At 36.7% G+C, this 23,128-nt stretch overlaps 1 protein-coding gene across 7 annotated transcripts in view; it reads left to right on the forward strand.

Moving 5' to 3' along the window:
- Positions 1–23,128, forward strand: part of KATNAL1 (katanin catalytic subunit A1 like 1) — a 77,959-nt gene that overhangs the window by 15,683 nt on the left and 39,148 nt on the right. For 5 of the 7 annotated variants that reach the window (XM_029210437.1, XM_029210435.1, XM_029210434.1 and 2 more), the window contains exons 3-4: positions 1,112–1,272; positions 19,838–20,006. In XM_029210437.1, the coding sequence (XP_029066270.1) occupies positions 1,112–1,272; positions 19,838–20,006 (330 nt within the window). Of the gene's footprint in view, positions 1–1,111; positions 1,273–13,800; positions 13,810–19,837; positions 20,007–23,128 lie in introns of those variants that run through there. The other 2 variants (XM_029210438.1, XM_029210440.1) reach the window with 2 other exon arrangements.

A 23,128-nucleotide genomic window follows, 5' to 3' on the forward strand; every position in this document is an offset into this window, starting at 1 on the left:
AATTATGTTGAGTGAAAACAATGCACTCGCTTTAACTCAAGTTGAAATTTTTAGTTGTGTTCTAGCCTACATCCTAGCCCCAGGCAAGAGTTGTTTATTAATCTAGCATGGAAATATTTTTGACCTGTTCTTAATTGTGTTAAATAGTGACCATTTCTGTTCTGGTACTTCTACTATGTTTCTTTCTATTAGGTTCTGAAATTTCATTTCTCTAAGTGTAGCCTATAATTGCATATATTAGTTGAATTTAGATTTTTCTTTGGTTCTGTGACTCCCTTATATGTTCCTTTCTATATATTATTTGAGATAAAGTTAAGGGAAAGTTTCTTACGCTCTGCTTTATAGGAAAGTGTGCTTTCTGGTTAAGAAAATTAAAATTGTTAAAATTAATTTATAAATGTAATTTTCAATCTATTACCTGCTTGTCTTAGAAAATTAGTTTGGGCTCAAAGTTTGAAAACATGAGAATTTCCACATAGTTGGTGCTCAGTGAAGGTTTTTAAATATGGGAAAAATCTTGCCTTTGAGCTCAAAATAAACTTTAGCCAGGACTTGAAAGATTTTAAACAAGGCGAAAAGAATTCAGACCTTGGTGAGGCAGAATTTAAATTGGAAATGGGTAATTCTTAGTATCAATATTGCACAACTTCAGGCTTTCAGATGCTCACGACAGGCATTTCGTATTTTGTGATATTGGGGATAGGAAATGCTGATTTCCTATCAGCATTTTGGCTGACAATTTTTGAGGAAGCTATTTACAAATATATTAAAAGTATTTAGCATAACATTATAGATTTCTGGGAATGGTTAACTTCTTACTAACTTAGTTGCTTGTTTTAAATTGTCTTAATGGTCATCACATTCTTTGGTAGAAAGAATTTCTTCATGAAAGATATATAACAACTTGCACTAAGAAAAGATATATATTACATGTATGTCTTCAAACCAATTCCTGGCCTCCTATGTAACTTTAAATAGTTGTTTTTTTAAACTATGTTTTAATTACCCATTTTGCATACTTTGAACAACATTAAGAAAACTAGAATTCTATAGCAATTCGTTATTTGCAATTTATATAAATATTTTGTAGCATAAAGGCTATTTTTTTAAGGTTCGGCAGGAATTATTGGAAGAATATGAACAAGTTAAAAGTATTGTCAGCACTTTGGAAAGTTTTAAAATCGACAAGCCCCCAGATTTCCCTGTGTCCTGTCAAGATGAACCATTTAGAGACCCTGCTGTTTGGCCGCCCCCTGTGCCTGCAGAACACAGGTAACTGGGACTTTACATTCTCTTTAGGTACTTCTGTAGTTAATTGATATTCAGAGTGAAGAGAGTAAAGCTTTATTTGAACAAAGTATGAAAAACTGTTTTGGGGGGTATGTAAATTTAATACCTATTTATAATTTTCACATGTATGTTTACAGGGTTTGTATTTGATAAAGAACAGAAGTATATCATTTGTCATCTGTCTTGCTTTTGGAATGTTTTACTACTGTAATCAAAACAATAGCAATCTACTGCTAGTCCTAAATTTTAGTTTAACTGATAAATTTATCAGTTAAGCAGGTTCTTTTAGATTTCATAATGTCAGCATCAGAGCTTTTTTGCTTTAAAAGACTAACAACTTTAGATGAAATGGTGGACAAATTGGGTTCATCCGGTTGGGCATACAGCCAGTTTCCTGAATCTTAGTGTTGAAGGAACCTAACCTTTCCCTAAACGTTCCCTAACCTTTCCCTAAATTTGCCCTAAAGGGCAAATTCCCTAGTGTGTCAATAAGGCTTGAAGTTTATCTCCTTGATGCTCTGTCTGTGCATTATCTGCGTTAAACCTCTCTCTTCTTCTTCTTTGCTGTCTTCCTGTCTTTGCATGGTCTGTTCTTCCTCAAGGAATAACCACAATCCCCATCTAAGCAACTCATATTCATTCTTCGAGTCTCAGCTAAACTGCTTGTCTTCTCTGCAGCCTTTTCTGGTTTCCCTCGCATAACAGTGTTCATCCTAGTTATGTTGTGTTTCTTTGTCTCTTGACAAGATTAGGAGTTTTGCAAGGGCAAGGACCATGGTTTTATTTACTCAAAACAAATAACAAATAGCAAACTTCCACTGCTCACACAGTGTTTGGCACATAGTAGGCATTCAGCCAACATTGAATGAGTAACTTCATTAATTCCACAAGTAAAGAAACTGAGGTTTGGGAGACCTTGACCTGTAAGTTAGGCTAGACCAGGAGCTGAGCTTAGGTCTTTCTGGCTTTCAGTCCCCTTTTTTGTGAAGTTGTATATTGTGGCCAGAGTGTTGCATCATAGAAAATAAATATCCCTTTGGTTAGTAGCTGTGATCATGTATTTAGCTTGTTGATCTCTTAAAATTTCCTAAAAGCATTTAAAGAACTGCGAAATGTAGTTAATTTATTCCTTCAGGATTTTTTTCCACTGAGTTAGAGATAATTTTATGATTCCCATTATAAAAACACTAGATGATGATTCTTTTCTAAGGTCTACAGTAATATAGTGCTTTCCTCAGATGTAGCCACCCTCAGGTGTTTTGGATTAAGGTGACTGTTACCCCTCAAAAAGCACTGTTTCAAGAGTCATAGGAAGTTCCAAAGTAAATATAATGGCATTTTGATGGATCAGACTTGAAAATTTTATGTATGTATAATAAATACCTTGTTTTTTCCTGAAAGTCATTAATTTAGAAATACATTTCTTGTTAAAGCTAAAAGCTGACACTGTTTTTATTTAGATATAATTGACATAGCATTGTGTAAGTTTAAGGTGTACAGTCTGTTGATTTGATATATTTATATATTGTGATAGGATTATCACAGTAGCCTTAGCTAACACCTCTATCACGTTACATAGTTATCATTTCTTTTTCTGGTGGGAATTAAGATATAGTGTCTTAGCAACTCTGAAGTATGTGATGCAGTATTGTAGTGTTTAATCGCTGTGCTGTGCATTAGATTTCTAGGACTTATTTAACTACTGGTTGCAAGTTTGTACCGTTAAACACCATCTTCCCAACTCCCTGCCCCCACCCCCATCTCCCAGCCCCTGGTAACTACCCTTCAACTCGCTGTTTTTACAAGTTTGGCTTTTTCAGATTCCACATATAAGTAACATGCATTAGTCCTTCTTTGTATGACTTAACTCACTTAGCATAATGCCTTCAGGGTTTATCCATGTTGTTGCAAATGGCAGGGTTTCCTTCTTTGTCATGGCTGAATAATATTCCACTGTAGTATATGTGTACCACATCATCTTTATCCTTTCACCTGTTAGTGGTCACTTACATTGTTTTCATATCTTGGTTATTGTAAATAAAGCTGCAGTCAATGTGGGAATGCATATATCTCTTCAGTATCCTGTTTTTATTTCTTTCGGTTATATACCCGGGAGTGGAATTGTTGGATCGTCTGGTAGTTCTATTTTTAATTTTCTGAGGAACTTAATACTCTTTTCCATAGTGGCTGAACCAATTTTCATTCCCACCAACAGTGCACAAGGATTCCCTTCTTTCCACATCCTTGCCAACCCTTATCCCTTGTCTTCTTGATAATAGTCATTCCAGCAGATGCGAGGTACCGTCTCATTGTTGTTTTGACTTGCGTTTCCCTGATGATTAGTAATGTTTAGCATAGTTTCATGTACATGTTGGTCATTTGGATGTCGTCTCTGGAAGACTGTCTGTTTAGTTCCTCTCCCCATTTTCTAATTGGGTTGTTGTTGTTGTTATTGACTTGTATGAGCTCTTTATATATATTTACTTAACATTTTGGATATTAACCCCCTATCTGATTTATGGTTTGCAAATATTTTCTCCCATTTGGTAGGTTGCCTTTTTATTTATTTATTTTTATTGCTTCTTTTGCCATACAGGAGCTTTTTAGTTTGATGTAGTCCCATTTGTTGATTTTTGCTTTTGTTGCTTGTGCTTTTGGTGTCATCTAAAAAGATCATTACCAAGACCAATATCAAGGAGCTTCCTTCCTGTGTTTTCTTCTAGGGTTTTGCAGTATCGGGCCTTATGTTTTAAGTCTTTTAAATCCATTTCGAGTTCATTTTTGTGAGTGGTGTAAGACAAGGGTTCAAGTTCATTTTTTCCGCTGTGGTTATCCAGTTCTCTCAACAGGATTTGTTGAAGAGATTATCCTCTCCCCCTTTGAGTGTTCTTGGCTCCCTTGTCACTATTATGTGACAGGGGTTTATTTCTGAGCTCTCTGTTCTGTTCCACTGGTCTATGTCTGTTTTTATACTGTTTTAATTACTATAGTTTTGTATCAATAGTGTAGTTTGAAATCAGGAAGTGTGATGCCTCTGGCTTTGTTCTTCTTTCTCATGATCGCTTTGGCTATTTTTGGTCTTTTGTGTTTCCATACAAATTTTAGGATTCTTCTTTCTAGTGCAGTGAAAAACGCCGTTGGAAGTTTGACATGGATTGTGTTGAATCTGTAGATGGCTTTGCGTAGTATGGATATTTTAACAGTATTAATCTTCTGATCCATAAATGTAGGATATCTTTCCATTTGTTTGTGTTTTCTTCAGTTTCTTTCATTAAAGTCTGGTAGTTTTCACTGTACAGATCTTTCACTTGGTTAAATTTATTCCTAAGTACTTTATTGTTTTTGATGCCAATGTGAATGGGATAATTTTGTTTCTTTTTCAGATGTTTTGTTGTTAATGTATAGAGGCACAACTGATTTTTGTATGTTGATCTTACATCCTGCAACTTTAGTGAATTCATTGATTAGTTTCAAATGGTTTTTTGGTTGAGTCTTTAGGGTTTTCTGTATTTAAGATCATACCATTTGCAAATAAAGACAATTTTGCTTATTCCTTTCCAATTTGGATGCCTTTTATTTCTTTGTTTTGCCTAATTACTCTAGCTAGGACTTCCAGTATTATGCTGAATAAGAGTGATGAGAGTGTGGGCATTCTTATCTTGTTGCTGTTCAAGAAGAGAAACGTTCAATTTTTCATTGTTGAGTATAATGTTAGCTGTTGTCGTATATGGCCTTTATCATGCTGAGGTATGTTCCTTCAATTTGTTGAGGGTTTTTATCATGAAAGGGTGTCGTATTTTGTCAAATGCTTTTCTTCATCTATCGAGATGATAGTATGATTTTTATCTTTTATTTTGTTGATGTGGTGTATCATATTTATTGATTTGTATATGTTGAACCACCCTGGCATCCCAAGGATAAATCCCACTTGGTCATGTTGTATTTGAATTTGGTTTGCTAATATTGAATTTGGTTTGCTAATATTCTGTTGAGAATTTTTGCCTCCATATTCATTGAGGATATTGGTCTATAGTTTTCTTTTCTCATCGTGTCCTTATTTGGCTTTGGTATCAGAGAAATGCTGGCTTCATAAAATGAGTTTGGAAGTGTTCCCTCTTCCTCAGTTTTTTGGAAGAGTTTAAGAAGGATTGGCATTAATTCTTTTTTAAATGTTTGGTAGAATTCGCCAGTGAAGCCATCTGGTCCTGGGAATAATTTTCAGTATAGGAAGTACCTGTTCGTAATTGCTAGAGCACCATGATGTATTTCAGAAGGCAGTGGCCACAGATAATAACTCTAATATCTAATATCTGTGGCTCAGACTGAATGGAAAGTGTGGCCGGCATTTTCCCATTGATGAATACTTGCCTGAAAACTTCTTCTCATTAGAGAAACACCAGCGCAATTATTTCTTTTTCTTTGGCCTCCTGTAACTGCCCATAGCACAGATCTGACTTATTTTTATACTTGTTTTAATCGTTATTCTCAATGAAAGTGGAAGATGAATGGACCAGAATATGTTTCTCCAAACCTCCTTCCTCCATACTAAATTTTAAAAAAGTTTCCCTTGTGTGTAACCATTGTGTGTATTTTTTTTTTCTCTCTGTGGATCAGAAATCCTTAATAAAAGCAAATCTAAGACTGTATATTGCTTGGGGAAAAAAGATTCCCATTTCCACATATATCATCAACAACAATGGAAAAACACCCAGCAACTCCACAGGGTTCTACTAGTGAAGGAATTCTGTTTAATACCTTGAGTAGTATCATGGGATTAGCAGTTCTAAACTTTAAGAATAAAATCTTTACATAAGCAAATCCACAGATCCTTCACCAAGTAATAACATCATAGCGATACCTACGTAAGGCAGATGTTAATGAAGTCAACTTTACGCACGTTTGTAGCACAGAATGTGTGCATGAGCTGATAGAATAAGCAAATATTAAGATTGTAAGTTTAGGGTTAAAAGTTATGGGAGGTTAAAATTGTATAATTTTTTCCTTTTAAAATTTTGTTTCTTCTACAGGTCGTATAAAACAAAAGTAATAAAATTTCCACCTAGAGATAGTGAAAAGTGGATATAGTCCTTAGGTATTCTTGGTGTAATGGGAAGACAATTGACTGGAGCCCACGAGATCTGAGTTTGAATTCTACTTCTGACACCTCTTTGCTTTATGACCTTGTGCAAGTTATTTAACCTGTAAACATTAGCTTCACTGTCTGTAAAATGGGGATGTCTACCTCATGGAATTAATTAAGGAAATTTAATGTTTAGGACAGTAACTGGCATGTAATAAGTGAAGTGAATCATCAACTCTGAAGTAAAAGACTACAGCGTTCTTTCAGATAAATAGTAAGAGACTAACAGAGTTTTAAAAATGACATAGCCTCATTTGTGAAATTCCCTAAGGAATTTTTTTTCCTTCCTGTACATTCTATATAAATCCTTAGTTTTCTGAAACATTTTGAATAACTCTGGCAGAGAGAATATGGTTTTTTCAATGTCCAAGTCTCATGAAGTGGGCAGTCCTTTTTTTTTTTTTTGCGGTACGCGGGCCTCTCACTGTTGTGGCCTCTCCCGTTGCGGAGCACAGGCTCCGGACGCGCAGGCTCAGCGGCCATGGCTCACGGGCCCAGCCGCTCCGCGGCACGTGGGATCCTCCCGGACCGGGTCACGAACCCGTGTCCCCTGCATCGGCAAGCGGACTCTCAACCACTGCTCCACCAGGGAAGCCCGTGGGCAGTCATTTTTAGGAAGAGCATGATAACTAGTTATCGGTCAATTTATGTTTTACAAGCACTATCTTATTTAAACGTACAGTGATCCTCTGAAGTAGCTACTTGTATCGTGTACCCATATTACTATTGCTGATCTATTGTTATGAATAAATCGTATGAAGCTGTCATTTTGGATCCTACGATTCATTCATATGAATCGTATGAAGCTGAGGAAATTGAAGCTTACAAAGTTTGTTATTTTCCCAAAGTCATCTGAACAAGAAAGTGGCAGAGCCAGGATTTGAACCCAGATCTCCTCAACTTCAGGAGTCTTATTTATATCCACTCTGCCATGTTACTTTGCTACACATACTTGGTGGTATCTATGGGTCTATTTTGATATTTATCTATATATCCTAATATATAGTATATAGTTCTGTTAACCACTTGATTAAATTCTTACTAGAGGTGGTAGGAGAATAAAGAAGCTGAAAATGCTTGATGAAATAAATAATGTAATTAAAAAAATTTCTCTTTGAGAATACCACACAGAAATTGTAGTGTAGGCCAGTCGGAAAGTATAATTTACCTTGCCTTGTACAAAATGTTTCCGGGACGCATCTGTTGGGTTTATTGTTAGCCACTAGTTTGGTAGCCCTGCTTGTGGGTCTGCCTTTTCACCTCATGGACTTTAACACAAAACTTCTCCTCTCTCCCTGTTACGGTACGGTGAGGTAATGTCCATTACCACTGGTGGTTTTCCACATTGTTCGAAGTTATACCTTATATGTCACGTGTCCTCTGGGTTTAATCATGATCCTGTTTACCAGCAGCTGCTTGGATAAATCAGAACAACCTTTTAAAGTGAATTAGATTTATTGCCTTAAGTATGAGGAAATTGAGCTACAAAAGTAGGATTATAATGGGAGGTTCTGGCAATATGAGAATTAAACTCCAAAGAGATGAAGCCTCCAGATCATTCTTAGTATCCTAAGTTAAAAGGTATCTTGTATTAATTAAATTATTTTATAATATTTTCCATGTAAATTTATTAAGCACATTCTCTTTAATGGGGCCATTTAAAAATGATCTCTGCTGGTGAGACCTGAGGCCATGAAACTAAGATTTTCTGTATTGGAACAGTATTTGACATAGATTATATTCAATAAAGTATTCTTTATTTAACTTAAAAAATAAATGTGTTAGGTCTTTTAAAGTTACATCTTTTGAGAGATATGGCAGTAGCAACAGGATACACAAGCCTGAAAACAATCATTTGGCTTATCCCATACAGCTTGAAAAAGAGAACTCTGCTAGGCTCTCTAACATTATTTCATCTGGAACCAAGGGAAACGCCATAGAGTGTTCCTGTATACAGATAGGATGATTGATTTTTTATCAAATGTGTGCTATTCTGTAGCATTTCAGCAAAGAAGAAATTCTTGTTGACTTGGTATTAAAATTGTTGCTTTATGTTCTCTTTGGGTACCCTAATAGATTAAGTAACTGCTCGCATATTAAATCCCAGTTTGCACCGGGAAAAGATCAGTTAAGGCCAAGGTCAAGTACCGATAGACAGTAAACTGCCCTCTCATCCTTACTGGTATCTCACCCAGGCTCTGGGAAATTTTCCTGGGATTGGGAGGTAGGAGAGCAAGCTTTTGTATCAGTTCCACCACTAATTGAGTGGTCCTCCAAGTTAATTTCACTTCGCTGTGCCTCACTTTTCACCTCTGTAAAATGTACATCATGATGAGATTGTTTTGTAAAATTGTTTTAAAGTCTTAGGAAGAAAAACACTATTATTGCTCTATCCAAAGTATATTTTATGAGCATTCATCATATACTCAACTTTATTTTTGGCCCTGTGGAAAGTATAAAGGTAATAAAAAAAAAAACCAGCACAGACCTTGGCCTCCAGAAACAATCAGAAAAATAATCCAGACGTTGTGGAAAGCTTAACCTAGGATACTGGCACCTATTGTATACCAAGTACTATGCTGGGTGCCAGTACTATGGTGGGGATACGGTGGGATGCAGAAGCAGATACAGTCCCTGCCTTCCTGAGCTTACAGTCTTGTAAAATGGGTGTGAGAGCCATTACTGAGGTAGAATGGACTGGACTTGGCGATTAATGATATAAGAGAATGAGAGAATTGGAGCAGGTAATTAAATATCTAGATGAAGCTGTTGGATAGGAATTGGAAGTGAGAACCAGAGTTTAAGAGAGATTGGGGTTAGTAGCAGTTACTTAGGGATCATCAGCAAGTATGGAATTTTAAGAAAGAAATTTTAAGGTCATTCTTCACGTGGGGGAGTAGGTTATTGCTGAGTACGATTGGCAGGTTGAGATTATACTCGTTTGTAAACACTCTGGAGTCATATTCTCTTCCAGAATTCTGTTTCTGGAGTGTGGGCTGGACTCTGTATTTAGACTATGGGAAGAATTAGGTAGCAGTGCTGATTAACCACAGTCACTGACATTTAGTGAGGAATTTTGAACTGTGAACCAGGTACTATGCTAATAAACTCTCTACATGGTTTTCTTCTTGGTCTTCACAACCCCCCTCTAAAATAGGTACTATTAATATCATCCCTATTTTTTTTTCAGAAGAAGTTGAAGCTTAAAGATTCTAAGCAACTTTATCAAATGTTGCATGTAGGTTAAGTAAGATAAGGATTGAGAATTGGATTGGATTTAGCAACATGGAGCTCACCGGTGACCATGATGAGTGGTTTTGGTGGAACGGTGGAGAATAATGGAGTGGGTTCAGAGAATGGGAAGAGAGGAATTGAAAACAATGAATGCGTGCAGTTCTTTCAGCGAGTCTTGTTGAAAAGGGGAGCATAGAAACTGAGTGGTAGTTGGGGAAGTGGAATCAAAATTTGTTGTTGTTTCCGAGACTTTTGTGTGCTGATGAGAATGCTGCAGCAGAAAGGGGAAGATTGACGATGCCTGGGAGAAAGAGGCGCTACTGGAGCAATGTCCCTGAGGAGACAGGAGGAGGCAGAATCCAGTGTACAGGTGGGGCGGGTGCAGGATAGCTGATTCAGAGTAGCTGGAGGGAAGGCAGTTAGTTATAAAGGCTGTGGACGCAGAGAAGTGGGCAGATGTGGAGGTGAGCGCTTGTGGAGGTTCTCTCCTGATTATTTCGATGAGGGAAGAAAAGCAAGCAAGATCATCTGAGAGTGAGGGTGGGGTGCAGGTGTTTTCCAGGGTTTAAATTCTCACCTAAAGTGTCCCAAGAGGGGATGTCCATTCCATTTGGCTATTTTATTTCTTTTATGTAAGTTTTCTAGGAAGCTTTGTCTTATTTTGTCTTATTTTGTCTTATTTTGTCTTATTTTGCAGAACTCAGTAGTCATTCATTTGAAATCTTATTTTGGAATCCTAGGTATTTATTACAATGAGTGCCTAAAAACTTGGTATTTCTATCGTTTTTTTTTTTTATGTTACAGAAAAGACAACTGAAAGATAGAAATTTTAATTCATTAGAGATAAACTAAGGAATGGGAACAAGATAGTGGTAAGTCAGAATGAAATCATAACGCATCAGTTTTGTTTTTCTTGAAAGAAATATTTGCCTTGCTGCACTTTACCACTGTTTTCTCCCTTCTTCTTTCCTCTGGCAAACTGCTGTGATGTGTACTTTCCCTGTGTTGCCGTTCACTGCTTCTCTTTCCTTAATGAGTAGAAATCCTGGATCTCTATTCATTGCAGTATGGGACTGACTTCTTGAAGACAGCTTCCTAATTTAAAATGGAATATGCCAAATTCTCAAGAGTTAAGGTGTTTAACTTTTGTAACAGTTGATAGTATTTACCATCTTTCTTCTTTTGGCTTCTGTTACACTGTACTATTCTTTTTTCCTTCCTCTTTTTTTTTTTTTTTTTCCTAACTGTGGCCCCTTCTTCTCTTATCTCCTCCTCTTGTTGTTCCCTAGTGCTGTCCCTCTGCTCGTTCTGTATTCACTGCAGCTCCTTATATCCAGCCCCACTCTCTCTCTGCTTTGCAGATGACGCTAGCGATAGGAGGATTGTGCCTTCTGGTTTGCATGAGCAGTCTAATTGTCGTTTGTAGATAACGTCTCTTTTCTCTCTCATTGTTTTTATGATTTTATTTTTTGTCTTGGTGTTACATAGTTTCACTACAGGTTATCTGAATATGGATTTATTTTTATTTAACACTACTTAAGACTTGTGTTTCTTTTGTTTCAAATTCTTTTTTATGCTTTTAACCATTTTAAACATTCATTTTTGTAGTTCATAACTGATAGTTCTATTATCAGAAGTTATTTGGAGCCTTGTCTTTTTGGTTATTTCTGATGGCTCTTGTTTGTGGTAAAGTTGAGAGTGTCCCTTCAAGGTTTGAATCATTCTAATATGTGGCTTGTTTAGGGGGATGTCACTCCTCAGAGGGTCTGTGTTGGGTTCAGCCAGGTGCCTTCAGGATGTCACCTGCCTGGACCACTTTTAGGTAAATTTCTTCACTTAAGGGAGTATAAAACTAAATCCCAAGTCACACGAGTGCAGGCCCTGGTTACTGTTTCTAGGGGAGACTTGTACCTTACTCCACACATATAGAACATAGGCTCAGATGGACAGACGTACTTGTTTCTTCCATGTGCGTGTTTAAAGTCTGCCCTTTGAGAGTCCTGGCTTCACTTGCCAGTCTCAGTTCAGCTTTGACATTTGTAGGCCTCAGGCCTTGTCGCAGGCCTCACTTTGTGCTCATTAAATCTCAAACCCTTAGGTGGCTGAGACCTGGAAACCCTCAAGGACTGCCATGCCGTCAGCTGTATTTTGTTTATTTTTTGACTGTTAGGTATTTCTCTTATCTTCTGGTAAGATCACCTATATATAAACAGGATATTTGTTACATTTTATCCAGAAATTTTTTTTAATGTTACAGAAAAGAAAACTGAAAGATAGAAAATTCAGTTCATTAGAGATAAACTGTATCTATATATTTATCATAAGTTCTTGAGGGTCTTATCCTCCAGTTTGTTGTTTTTGAGGACTTTTATTTATAGTTTAGTTGGGAACTCGTCTTCAGCAAGGCTTTAGTTGCAGGATTTATATGTGGATAGAAAGGGATGTCCAATATAATACATAAAATATGTATATATTTTTAGCTAAACTATAAGCTTCTTGAATGCATAGACTATATCATATTTTTTTGTATTCCAGTGTTTTGAAAATCAGTAGAATATTTGCAGAACTTGACTATAAACTAGACAAAGAACTATGAGATATTTAAAGTTCAACTGATAGTATTTTAATATAATCTGTAAAAGTTGTGTAGTCCCGATACTCTGAAAGAGTGCCATTGTCCATCTAGTTTTAAGGTCTTTAGAGTTAGACATAAGATAAATTAAATATTTTAAGTTTTTCAAGTTCAGAGGTCTTTAGAGTTAAATGGAAAAGGCACGGGCCTATCTTTAGATCCAAAGCAGAGCAAGGTAAAATTAAATAATCAACCTGCCTGGGAGTAGTGGCATCCTACCATTAGACGAAATAGTTAGTAATGTTATCGTCCCCTTCCCCTACCTTAGAAGTGATAAAATGACTGGCTTAGCAACTTTAAATAAGGATCAGTATGTCCCATCAGAGTCTCTGACAAGAATCTCGCCCCTGTTCTTGCTGAAATACCTAGTTGTGGGTAACATCAAAATGCTAAGAGGGCAGCCCCCGTGATATTAAATGGGACTGTATAATATTTGGTGTGAGAAGTATGTCTGCAGCTCCAGATCTCATACCAGCTGAAATTTTTGGCTAAATATTACCTTGGTTAACTTGGATAATTGTCTTCTGTAGTGGGTAAGCATCTTTCAACTCCAGTGACATTTAGAATTAAGAGTAGACATGTCTAAGAGCCTCAAAACTGTAATAGTAGTATTTTGTGTTAAGGGATATGTACATATTTATTTATTATTTTTATGTACTTGTAATTTAAGACAATATGGCTAATGAGGGTGATAAGCATGCAATTCCAATTTTAAGTGTATTATGGAATAATTTAGATCTGTGATTTTACATGAAAATTTATGTTAAGTACTTTTGGGGAACATTTAGGAGAAATTAGGCTTACCTCATTTATAAGTTTAACTTACTAAGTTTATGAAAGTATTTATATGTAAGTTATGCTTTGTTAAGTAAGACAATTGAAGAACTAAGAAGGAAATAAAATATATTACATTTATAAACGTATGTTAAAAATTTTAGTGGCATTTAATTAGCCAGGTTTGTAAACGGCATCAAGCATTATTCAAAAACCTCTTAAAAGTGACTTCTAAAATCTGCTACTCTTGTACATAAAAAAAGATTTGTAAGTGAATCTAAAAGCTTTAAGGACTAACTGAATTTTTGCAGTTTTAACTTTAATAAATTGAATATTTAAAAAGTCAAAGTAAACCTTTGAAGAGATATTTTTGCACAAAAAGTACCTTTGAGGATATAAAACAACTCGTATCAGCATGGCTTATAGTACTCCATGTGTTTCTGAGTGTGATTGATTTGCTTGTTAGATAGTGAGGGAAGACTTAATCCAGTATACAAAAAAGCCTTTTCTATTACGTAGTGTAGTATCTTGCATTCATCAAAAGTTCAGATATTTGTTGAAAAATTAATATTTTGAACTGACTCTGGAATATATCATACTAAAATATTTGTTTATAATTTTCTGATAGCAAATAACTAAAATTTCTAAAGTTCTTTTTAGAACTGGAACTTATTAAAGGTTAAGTTCTATGGAGTCACGTGATTTATGAAGAGGCACCACTGCACTTCAGTAGGGAAAGGTGGGTCTTGTCAGTAAATGCTTCTGGGTTAATTGAATGTCCATGTGGTGAGGAAAATCTTAACCCCTTACCTCACATCATATAGAAAAACTAATTTGAAATAGATCACCACCTAAAATGTAAAAAGGTAATAAAATAAAACTTCCAGAAGAAAACATGGAAGGGATATTATCATCTTCTTGGGATAGCAAAGATTTATTAAACTGGACAATAAAGCATTAAAGATAAAAGATCAGTAAGTCAGAATTCTAAAATTATGAACTTCTTTTCATCAAAAGATGCACCATTAAGACAAGCCATATACTGGTAGAAAGTAAAAAAAAAAGGACAGCCATATACTGGTAGAAGATGTTTGCAAAGCATATGTATGACAAAGGACTTGTATCCAGAATATATAAAGAACAACGATCAATAAATCAATAAGAAAAAGTCAGGCAACCCAGTTGAAAAAAAATGGACTAAAGACTGGAACAGATACTATACAAAAGAAGATATTCACATGGCTAATAAGCATCTTGTTGAAAAAGTGTTTAACATCTGTAGCCATTCAAGAAAGGCAAGGTAGAACCACAATGAGACACCATTACACCCCACCCCACCCCCAGAATGACTAGGGTGGGACAACTGGCACTCTCGTACATGGCTGTTGGGAGTGTAGAATGGCATCACTACTCTGGAATACCGTTGGCTATATTTACTAAATCTAATCTTACATACACTTTATGATGCAGCTATTCTGCTCCTGGGTACAGATCCCAAAGAAATGAATGCTTCTGTTTACCATGAGGATAATTCCCATATTCATAGAGGCTTTAATAATAAACAGAAAACAGCTCAGGTGTCCATTCATAGAATTGATAAGTTGTATATTTATGCAATAGAATACTCCACAGCAGTGAAGAAAGATAAACGGCTATATACAGGAACATGGACGAATTTCACAGGTAATGTTGAAAGAGTATGTACTATAGGATTCCATTTTATGAAACTAGAACAGGCAAACCTAATCTATGATAGAAAGGTCAAAATAGTGGTTACCTTTACCAGCTGATATTTACTAACAGGGGCCATGGAAAAACTTTCTGGGGTATTGGGAAATGCTCTTTGTTCTACTAGTGGTTATACAGTACCAAAATTTATTGAGCTGTATACCTAATATATGTACATTTTACTGAATATATGGTATACCTCAATGAAAAATAGATTTAAAAAGTTCTGTTAAGTATTAATCATCCCCATTTACAGAGGAAGAATATGAGGCTTGTAAATGTTACGTGATACACTCATATAATCAGTAATTGGTGGACCTGGGAGTAGGAAGGCACCCAGGGTTTAGGATTCTAAATCTAATGCTAACTCCGGATCACCATGCTGTTTCTCTGTGAAGGGAGGAATCGTGTTTGCAACGTTTTTATGTCAACAGCCAGTGTAGTTCCTGTCCTTATTAGATAAACATATATTTTCTGATTTGAAAAAATAGCAGTCATATATTTAATGAGAGTGGACATTAAAATTCTTAATCATTGGACTTCCCTGGCAGGCCAGTAGCTAAGACACTGCACTCCCAATGCAAGGGGCCCGGGTTCAATCTCTGGTCTGGGAACTTGATCCCGCATGCCACAACTAAAGATCCTGCATGCTGCAACTAAAAAGATGCGGCAATGAAGATCCCACGTGCCGCAACTAAGACCTGAGGCAGCCAAATAAATATTAAAAAAAAATTCTTAATCGTTAATTTCAAATAAGTCCTCTAATTTCTGTTTAAGCTTTGCTTTCTTGCCTCCTGATTTCTTACCAAGTAATTTCTCTTGGACTCAAAGTCTCATATATTGACCCCAAGTCCTTATAGTAAAAATATCAGTATGACCTACTTGGAACTCGTGTTTTTTTTCATTAGCTATGGAGAGGTATGTTTTCCTGTTTAATTCATATAGATTAATGTCATAGCAAAGTAAGATTATTTTTCTTCCTTTTCCAGAAGTTTCAGTAATTTGATTTATGTTCTTGGGCATATATAGGACCTGTTCCAAATTTCTTTTTCTTATACTAGAATTCTAACAATGTATGAACAAACAGATATAACCAAATAATTTAGAATAATCATGAAACAGAAAGCTGGAAGAAATAGAAAGAGCTGAATAGATGGGAATTTTAAGAAGGTGCCTGTATAGCAATTGGAGAAAATTGTGATAGTATCTTTGACCCTGTTTCTAAATATGGTGTGGAATGAAGGCATCTTCAGAAGAGGTCTCTTCCCCTTTGACTTCTGGAACCCTGGATGCGTGGTGCTGTCTGACAGACAGTTCTGTTTCTGTTGCCCAGTCTTTTATGGAGATTTGCCAGGCAGTAATACAGTAGGTTCAACTGAGGATGTGTACTCTGAGCCCACATCACTACCACATGTGTGTTTCTAGAACATGCCAAAAACTTTGTAGCAACCCTATAATGAAATTATTCTTAGGTGCTCAAATAATTTAATTAGTGCTATTGTTATATTCATCATATTTAAAGTTTATTAACTACCAAGTAACTAATATGAATAATAAAATTTATGTAAGGAATAAGGAGTTATAATACAGTAGGATCTATGTACCCACCATGGAGTTTAAGATAAAGAACATTAGCGTTACCTTGAAGGCCCCCTATGAGCTCCTCTGCATCCTGTTCCCTCCCCTCCTCTTTCAGAGTTAGCCACTGTCCTGGATTTGGGGTTTATCATTCCTTTGCCTTTCTTTATACTTTTAGCACATACATTTTAATCTCCACACAGTATCTTGTTTTGCTTAGAATCATACTGTATGTGTTCTTTGAACTTACTTTTTCACTCAACATTGTGGTCCTGAGATTGATCTATTATTATTGCATGTGGCTGTAATTCATGTTCACGTGAATATAGTATCCCATTATGTGAATGTATAATAATTTATGCATCTGTTCTGATACTGGACCTTTGGGTTGTTTCCAGGTGTTTACTATTACAAGCAGTGCTGTAAGAACATTTACATATAATATTGATATTTAATATTGCTTAGAAAGGGAATATTGGCTTTTGGAGGAAGTCAGGCTTATTTGCATATGACAGGGTAAGGCATCTTTCTTCCCATTCCTGTGGGGAAATATCCTCCAGTAGGAGAACTGAGCTCAGTGTAGACATGCTACTCTTTTATCTGCAGATTTCCAGTTATTCTCTGTATTTGAAATGCTGTAAGCTAGCAGGTGTCAGCCTGTGTTTGACCATTGGGGCAGAGGCTGACGATGCTGTGCAACCCTACTAATAAAGTGTCTTTTTAAAAAGAGACCAGTAAAAGAAGCCCTGAGACTTATTTTTTACAGCCTGGAAGCTGTCACTGAGTCCTTAAATTGAAGCATGCCATTGGGCAGTGATGCCCTAATGGAGGAAGAAGTACAGAACAGAGTCAAGGGTGTCCTTTGGGAAGCTGACAGTCTGTTTCGAATGTACTATCAAACTGCGGTGAGATGGAACTGAAGACCTGCAAAGCACAGGCACACTTCCTGTGAGGCGTGGGACTTGCCACAAATGCCACATCTGGCCTCTTGAGCAGTTTCCTTCAGACCGTTTATGAGCCCGTCAGAATACTGAGTGGCAGGACAAGGTCAGCAGCAGCAAACACCTGGAGTGCAGCCTGTGAACGAGCTTTGACATAATTCTCGCAGCGCAGCTTTACTGAACTGGCTGTGTGTGCAATGTGGACTGCAAGCAGGACTCCTCAGTGACCGCTAAATAGCAAGCTGAGGTGGGAAAGCACAAGCTGAGGAGGCAGAAGAAATGTTTCCAGAGTCCCTGCAGTTCACCCCTCCTCAGCGAGGCCACCGAGCAGCCTGGCACGCAGCTGTAAAGGATGGGCTTGCTGTGTGAGCAAGAGCTTCGGGCTGGCTGTGCCTCCAGAAAGCAGGACCACAAACAATGACAGACTATTTAAATAGCGGGCGCAGCTGCTAGCAGAAGGGCAGACTTGACGTGTGTTCTGTGTGGAAGAGATTGTCAGTCGCTTTTTATTGTCTTTGGCCAGGAATCCAATTCAGGAAAGACATTATACATACACAGATATATATATATAAAACAGTAAAGTTCTGCTCTACTACTTTACACCTCTTCATCAAAACCAAACAGAGGGCTTCCCTGGTGGCGCAGTGGTTGAGAGTCCGCTTGCCTATGCAGGGGACGCGGGTTCGTGCCCTGGTCCGGGAAGATTCCACATGCCGCGGAGCGGCTGGGCCCGTGCGTCCGGAGCCTGTGCTCCGCAGTGGGACAGGCCACAGCAGTGAGAGGCCCGCATACCGCAAAAAAAACCCCAAAACAAAACAGAAATTCGTTCAAAAAACAATGGTTGCAGTGAAATACTAGGAATAGAGCAACATAACATTTTTAGTTTTTTAGTCTTTACCAGTCTCATTACATTTTTACCGTATTGACAGAATACTTAAAACACTAATAATGCGCTAGAACCAAAAACATAATAATACCTTTAAATTTGAGAATGCCTTATAACTATTTCACTATACACGATTTTCAAGTTCCTTTCCTGTGGATTTTTTCCCCACAAGATTGCTTATTCATCTTTGTCTCCTCCTAGGGCCTAGCACAGTAGAGGGTATATACCTCCTAACAGGTGTGGGTGTTCAGTAAATAACTGTTTAACTGGATTGGACTCCAAGGATTCAGATGTCAGTGTATGGTAACCTAGTAGAAAGACATACACTTTTCACCAGCCCCTCTCATCCTCAGCGCTTTCATGTAGCGGTCTAATTCCAGTAGTCTGAAGATGCTGCAGTATGTTAACTATTTTTACCTTGAGCTTTCAACCTTCCTGGCTTTTCATCCATTTTCCTGTTTTCCTGAGTTCATTGAGTAATACACATGTGAGACTTTTTCTGATACCAGGAAGAGAAACTCCGTGATGAGTTAGATGAATTAAAAGCATGAAGCTGGAAAAGGGATAAGAATAGATTTTGGCACATGGGTGGAAAAGGAACACACATATGGGATGTGAAGGGCTGCAAATACAGGCAGAGCTGTAAAGACAGTAAAGGTAGGAAAACAGAGGCAGAGGCAGTTCAGGGAGGAAGAACTAAAAGCGTAGACACAAAGTGATGGAGTCTCCCCCAACACCCAGAGAGAGGCAAATAAATACTGTTCTGAGAAGCCCCATAATTTCACTATTTGAAGAAGACATGTTTCACATTACATTAGACAAAATATGCCACTTTGTAAGCATAATTATATTTATGTACTTTATCAAAATTCTTTTTTAAAATTGCTGTATAATTGACATGTATTACATTAGTTTCAGGTGTACAACATAATGTTTCAATATTTGCGTATATTGTGAAATGATCACCACCATAAATAGAATTAACATCCTTTGCCACATATAGTTATCAAAATTCTTGACTCCCATTTGGGGGCCTGTATAATTTGCATGATCCTCTGATTTTTGACACCCTCAAAGCATGAGTAATATTTTTACACATAAACTTTGCACATAAATTAAGAAGATTTCATTAAACCCTGCTGTTTGCAATTTGATGAATGAAATGGTTTTTCCAACATGGAAGCAGAGAAAATCATTTTGGTTGTAAAGGATAAACTAGTAAGCTATGCAAATAAATATATTTTGAATTTTTGTCCTTTCAGCTTTTAATAATTTTTTTTTAAAGTTACTTATTTGGCTTAGGACAGTAATGAACAAAGGAATTGATTTTCTGTTAACACTATTAAGATTATTAGATAGGAATAGTCTGTATTGCCCTCTATTGGTGAGTGTTATTTTTGACAAAATAATTGCTGCTGTATGTGTCATTTATATGTATTTAATGTTTGTATCAACCAGTATACTTTACAGAAAAGCACTTTAAAAACTGACCTAATAGTTGTAGCCATGAATTGGCAAAAGGGGGAAAAATTGACCTTGTGTGCTTATTGATTTAATAGTTTTATTGACTAATGTAGTACTGAAATACTTTTGCCTTTGATTAATTTTAATTTTATGTATTTATTTTTTGTCAGAGCTCCACCTCAGATAAGGCGTCCCAATCGAGAAGTAAGACCTCTGAGGAAAGAAATGCCAGGAGGAGGAGCCCGGGGACCTGTAGGCCGAGCACATCCTATATCAAAGAGTGAAAAACCCTCTACAAGTAGGGACAAGGATTGTAGAGCAAGAGGGAGAGATGACAAGGCAAGACTACCTCTTTGTAACCCACTCACTTTAAGCCCGTGATGTTTGTTGCTTATTATACTTTTAGTGGGCTTTTCAGAGGACCCTGGTTTTGACATGAAAGAGATTTTTTTAAAAACTTTGAATCAAAAACCTATGCAGTCTTTGCATTTTGAAGGCCATTCTGCACTGTCAGTAACCTCAGAGGTGTATATATTTCTTAATACACACACACAGAAATCTTAAGTAAAGTGGAGCTTTGCATTCTTTGAATTTCAAAATTGTATTAAATATCATCACAATTCTGATAATTAAGGATAAAAAATGACAAAATTAAATAGGAAATAATTTTGAATCTTAAATAGTAGTCCACGTTCACTTAGAGGAGGATGAGGAGGTAGTTTGAATTTTCTTTTTTTCCCACCCCCCTGCGGCTTTCCCCCTTGGTGTCCATACGTTTGTTCTCTATATCTGTGTCTCAACTTCTGCCCCGCAAACAGGTTCATCTGTACCATTTTTCTAGGTTCCACATACATGCGTTAATATACGATATTTGTTTTTCTCTTTCTGACTTACTTCACTCTGTATGACAGTCTCTGAATCCATCCACGTCTCAACAAATGACCTAATTTCATTCCTTTTTATGGCTGAGTAATATTCCATTGTATATATGTACCACATCTTCTTTATCCATTCCTCTGTCGATGGGCATTTAGGTTGCTTCCATGACCTGCCTATTGTAAATAGGACTGCAGTGAACATTGGGGTGCATGTGTCTTTTTGAATTATGGTTCTCTCTGGGTAGTGGGACTGCTGGATCACATGGTAATTCTATTTTTAGTTTTTTAAGGAACCTCCATACTGTTCTCCATAGTGGCTGTATCAATTTACATTCCCACCAACAGTGCAAGAGGGTTCCTTTTCTCCACGCCCTCTCCAGCATTTGTTGTTTGTAGATTTTCTGATGATGCCCATTCTAACTGGTGTGAGGTGATACCTCATTGTAGTTTTGATTTGCATTTCTCTAATAATTAGTGATGTTGAGCAGCTTTTCATGTGCTTCTTGGCCATCTGTATGTCTTCTTTGGAGAAATGTCTGTTTAGGTCTTCTGCCCATTGTTTGATTGGGTTGTTTATTTCTTTAATATTGAGCTGCATGAGCTGTTTATATATTTTGGAGATTAATCCTTTGTCCGTTGATGCGTTTGCGAATATTTTCTCCCATTCTGAGGGTTGTCTTTTCGTCTTGTTTATGGTTTCCTTTGCTGTGCAAAAGCTTTTAAGTTTCATTAGGTCCCATTTGTTTATTTTTGTTTTTATTTCCATTACTCTAGGAGGTGGATCAAAAAAGATCTTGCTGTGATTTATGTCAAAGAGTGTTCTTCCTATGTTTTCCTCTAAGAGTTTTATAGTGTCTGGTCTTAGATTTAGGTCTCGAATCCATTTTGAGTTTATTTTTGTGTATGGTGTTAGGGAGTGTTCTAATTTCATTCTTTTAACATGTAGCTGTCCAGTTTTCCCAGCACCACTTATTGAAGAGGCTGTCTTTTCTCCACTGTATATCTTTGCCTCCTTTGTCGTGGATTAGTTGACCATACGTGCGTGGGTTTATCTCTGGGCTGTCTATCTTGTTCCATTGATCTATGTTTCTGATTTTGTGCCAGTACCATATTGTCTGGATTACTGTAGCTTTGTAGTATAGTCTGAAGTCAGGGAGTCTCATTCCTCCAGCTCCGTTTTTTCCCCTCAAGACTGCTTTGGCTATTCGGGGTCTTTTGTGTCTCCATACAAATTTTGAGATGATTTGTTCTAGTTCCGTAAAAAATGCCATTGGTAATTTGATATGGATTGCATTGAATCTGTAGATTGCTTTGGGTAATATAGTCATTTTCACAATATTGATTTTTCCAATCCAAGAACATGGTATATCTCTCCATCTGTTTGTATCATCTTTAATTTCTTTCATCAGTGTCTTATAGTTTTCTGCATACAGGTCTTTTGTGTCCCTAGGTAGATTTATTCCTAGATATTTTATTCTTTTTGTTGCAGTGGTAAATGGGAGTGTTTCCATAATTTCCCTTTCAGATTTTTCATCATTGTTGTATAGGAATGCAAGAGATTTCTGTGCATTAATTTTTGTATCCTGCAACTTTACCAAATTCATTGATTAGCTCTAGTAGTTTTCTGGTGGCATTTTTAGGATTCTCTGTGTATAGTATCATGTAATCTGCAAACACTGACAGTTTTACTTCTTCTTTTCCAATTTGTATTTCTTTTATTTCTTTTTCTTCTCTGATTGCTGTGGCTAGGACTTCCAAATCTATGTTGAATAATAGTGGTGACGGTGGACATCCTTGTCTCATTCCTGATCTTAGAGGAAATGCTTTCAGTTTTTCACCATTGAGAATGATGTTGGCTGTGGGTTTGTCATATATGGCCTTTATTATGTTGAGGTAGGTTCCTTCTTTGCCCACTTCTTGGAGAGTTTTTATCATAAATGGGTGTTGAATTTTGTCAAAAGCTTTTTCTGCATCTATTGAGGTGATCATATGGTTTTTATTCTTCAGTTTGTTAATATGGTGTATCACATTGATTGATTTGCATATATTGAAGAATCCTTGCATCCCTGGGATAAATCCCACTTGATCATGGTGTATGATCCTTTTAATGTGTTGTTGGATTCTGTTTGCTAGTATTTTGTTGAGGATTTTTGCATCTATATTCATCAGTGATATTGGTCTGTAATTTTCTTTTTTTGTAGTATCTTTGTCTGGTTTTGGTATCAGGGTGATGGTGGCCTCATAGAATGAGTTTGGAGTGTTCCTTCCTCTGTAATTTTTTGGAAGAGTTTGAGAAGGATAGGTGTTAGCTCTTCTCTAAATGTTTGATAGAATTCATCTGTGAAGCCATCTGGTCCTGGACTTTTGTTTGTTGGAAGATTTTTAATCACAGTTTCAATTTCATTACTTGTGATTGGTCTGTTCATATTTTCTGTTTTCTTCTGGTTCAGTCTTGGAAGGTTATACCTGTCTAAGAATTTGTCCATTTCTTCCAGGTTGTCCATTTTATTGGCATAGAGTTGCTTGTAGTAGTCTGTTAGGATGCTTTGTATTTCTGTGGTGTCTGTTGTAACTTCTCCTTTT

The sequence above is a fragment of the Monodon monoceros genome, unplaced genomic scaffold, assembly GCF_005190385.1.
Source record: "Monodon monoceros isolate NGI ecotype Baffin Bay Population unplaced genomic scaffold, NGI_Narwhal_1 Super_Scaffold_8, whole genome shotgun sequence".
In the NCBI taxonomy this organism is placed as follows: Eukaryota; Metazoa; Chordata; class Mammalia; order Artiodactyla; family Monodontidae; genus Monodon; species Monodon monoceros.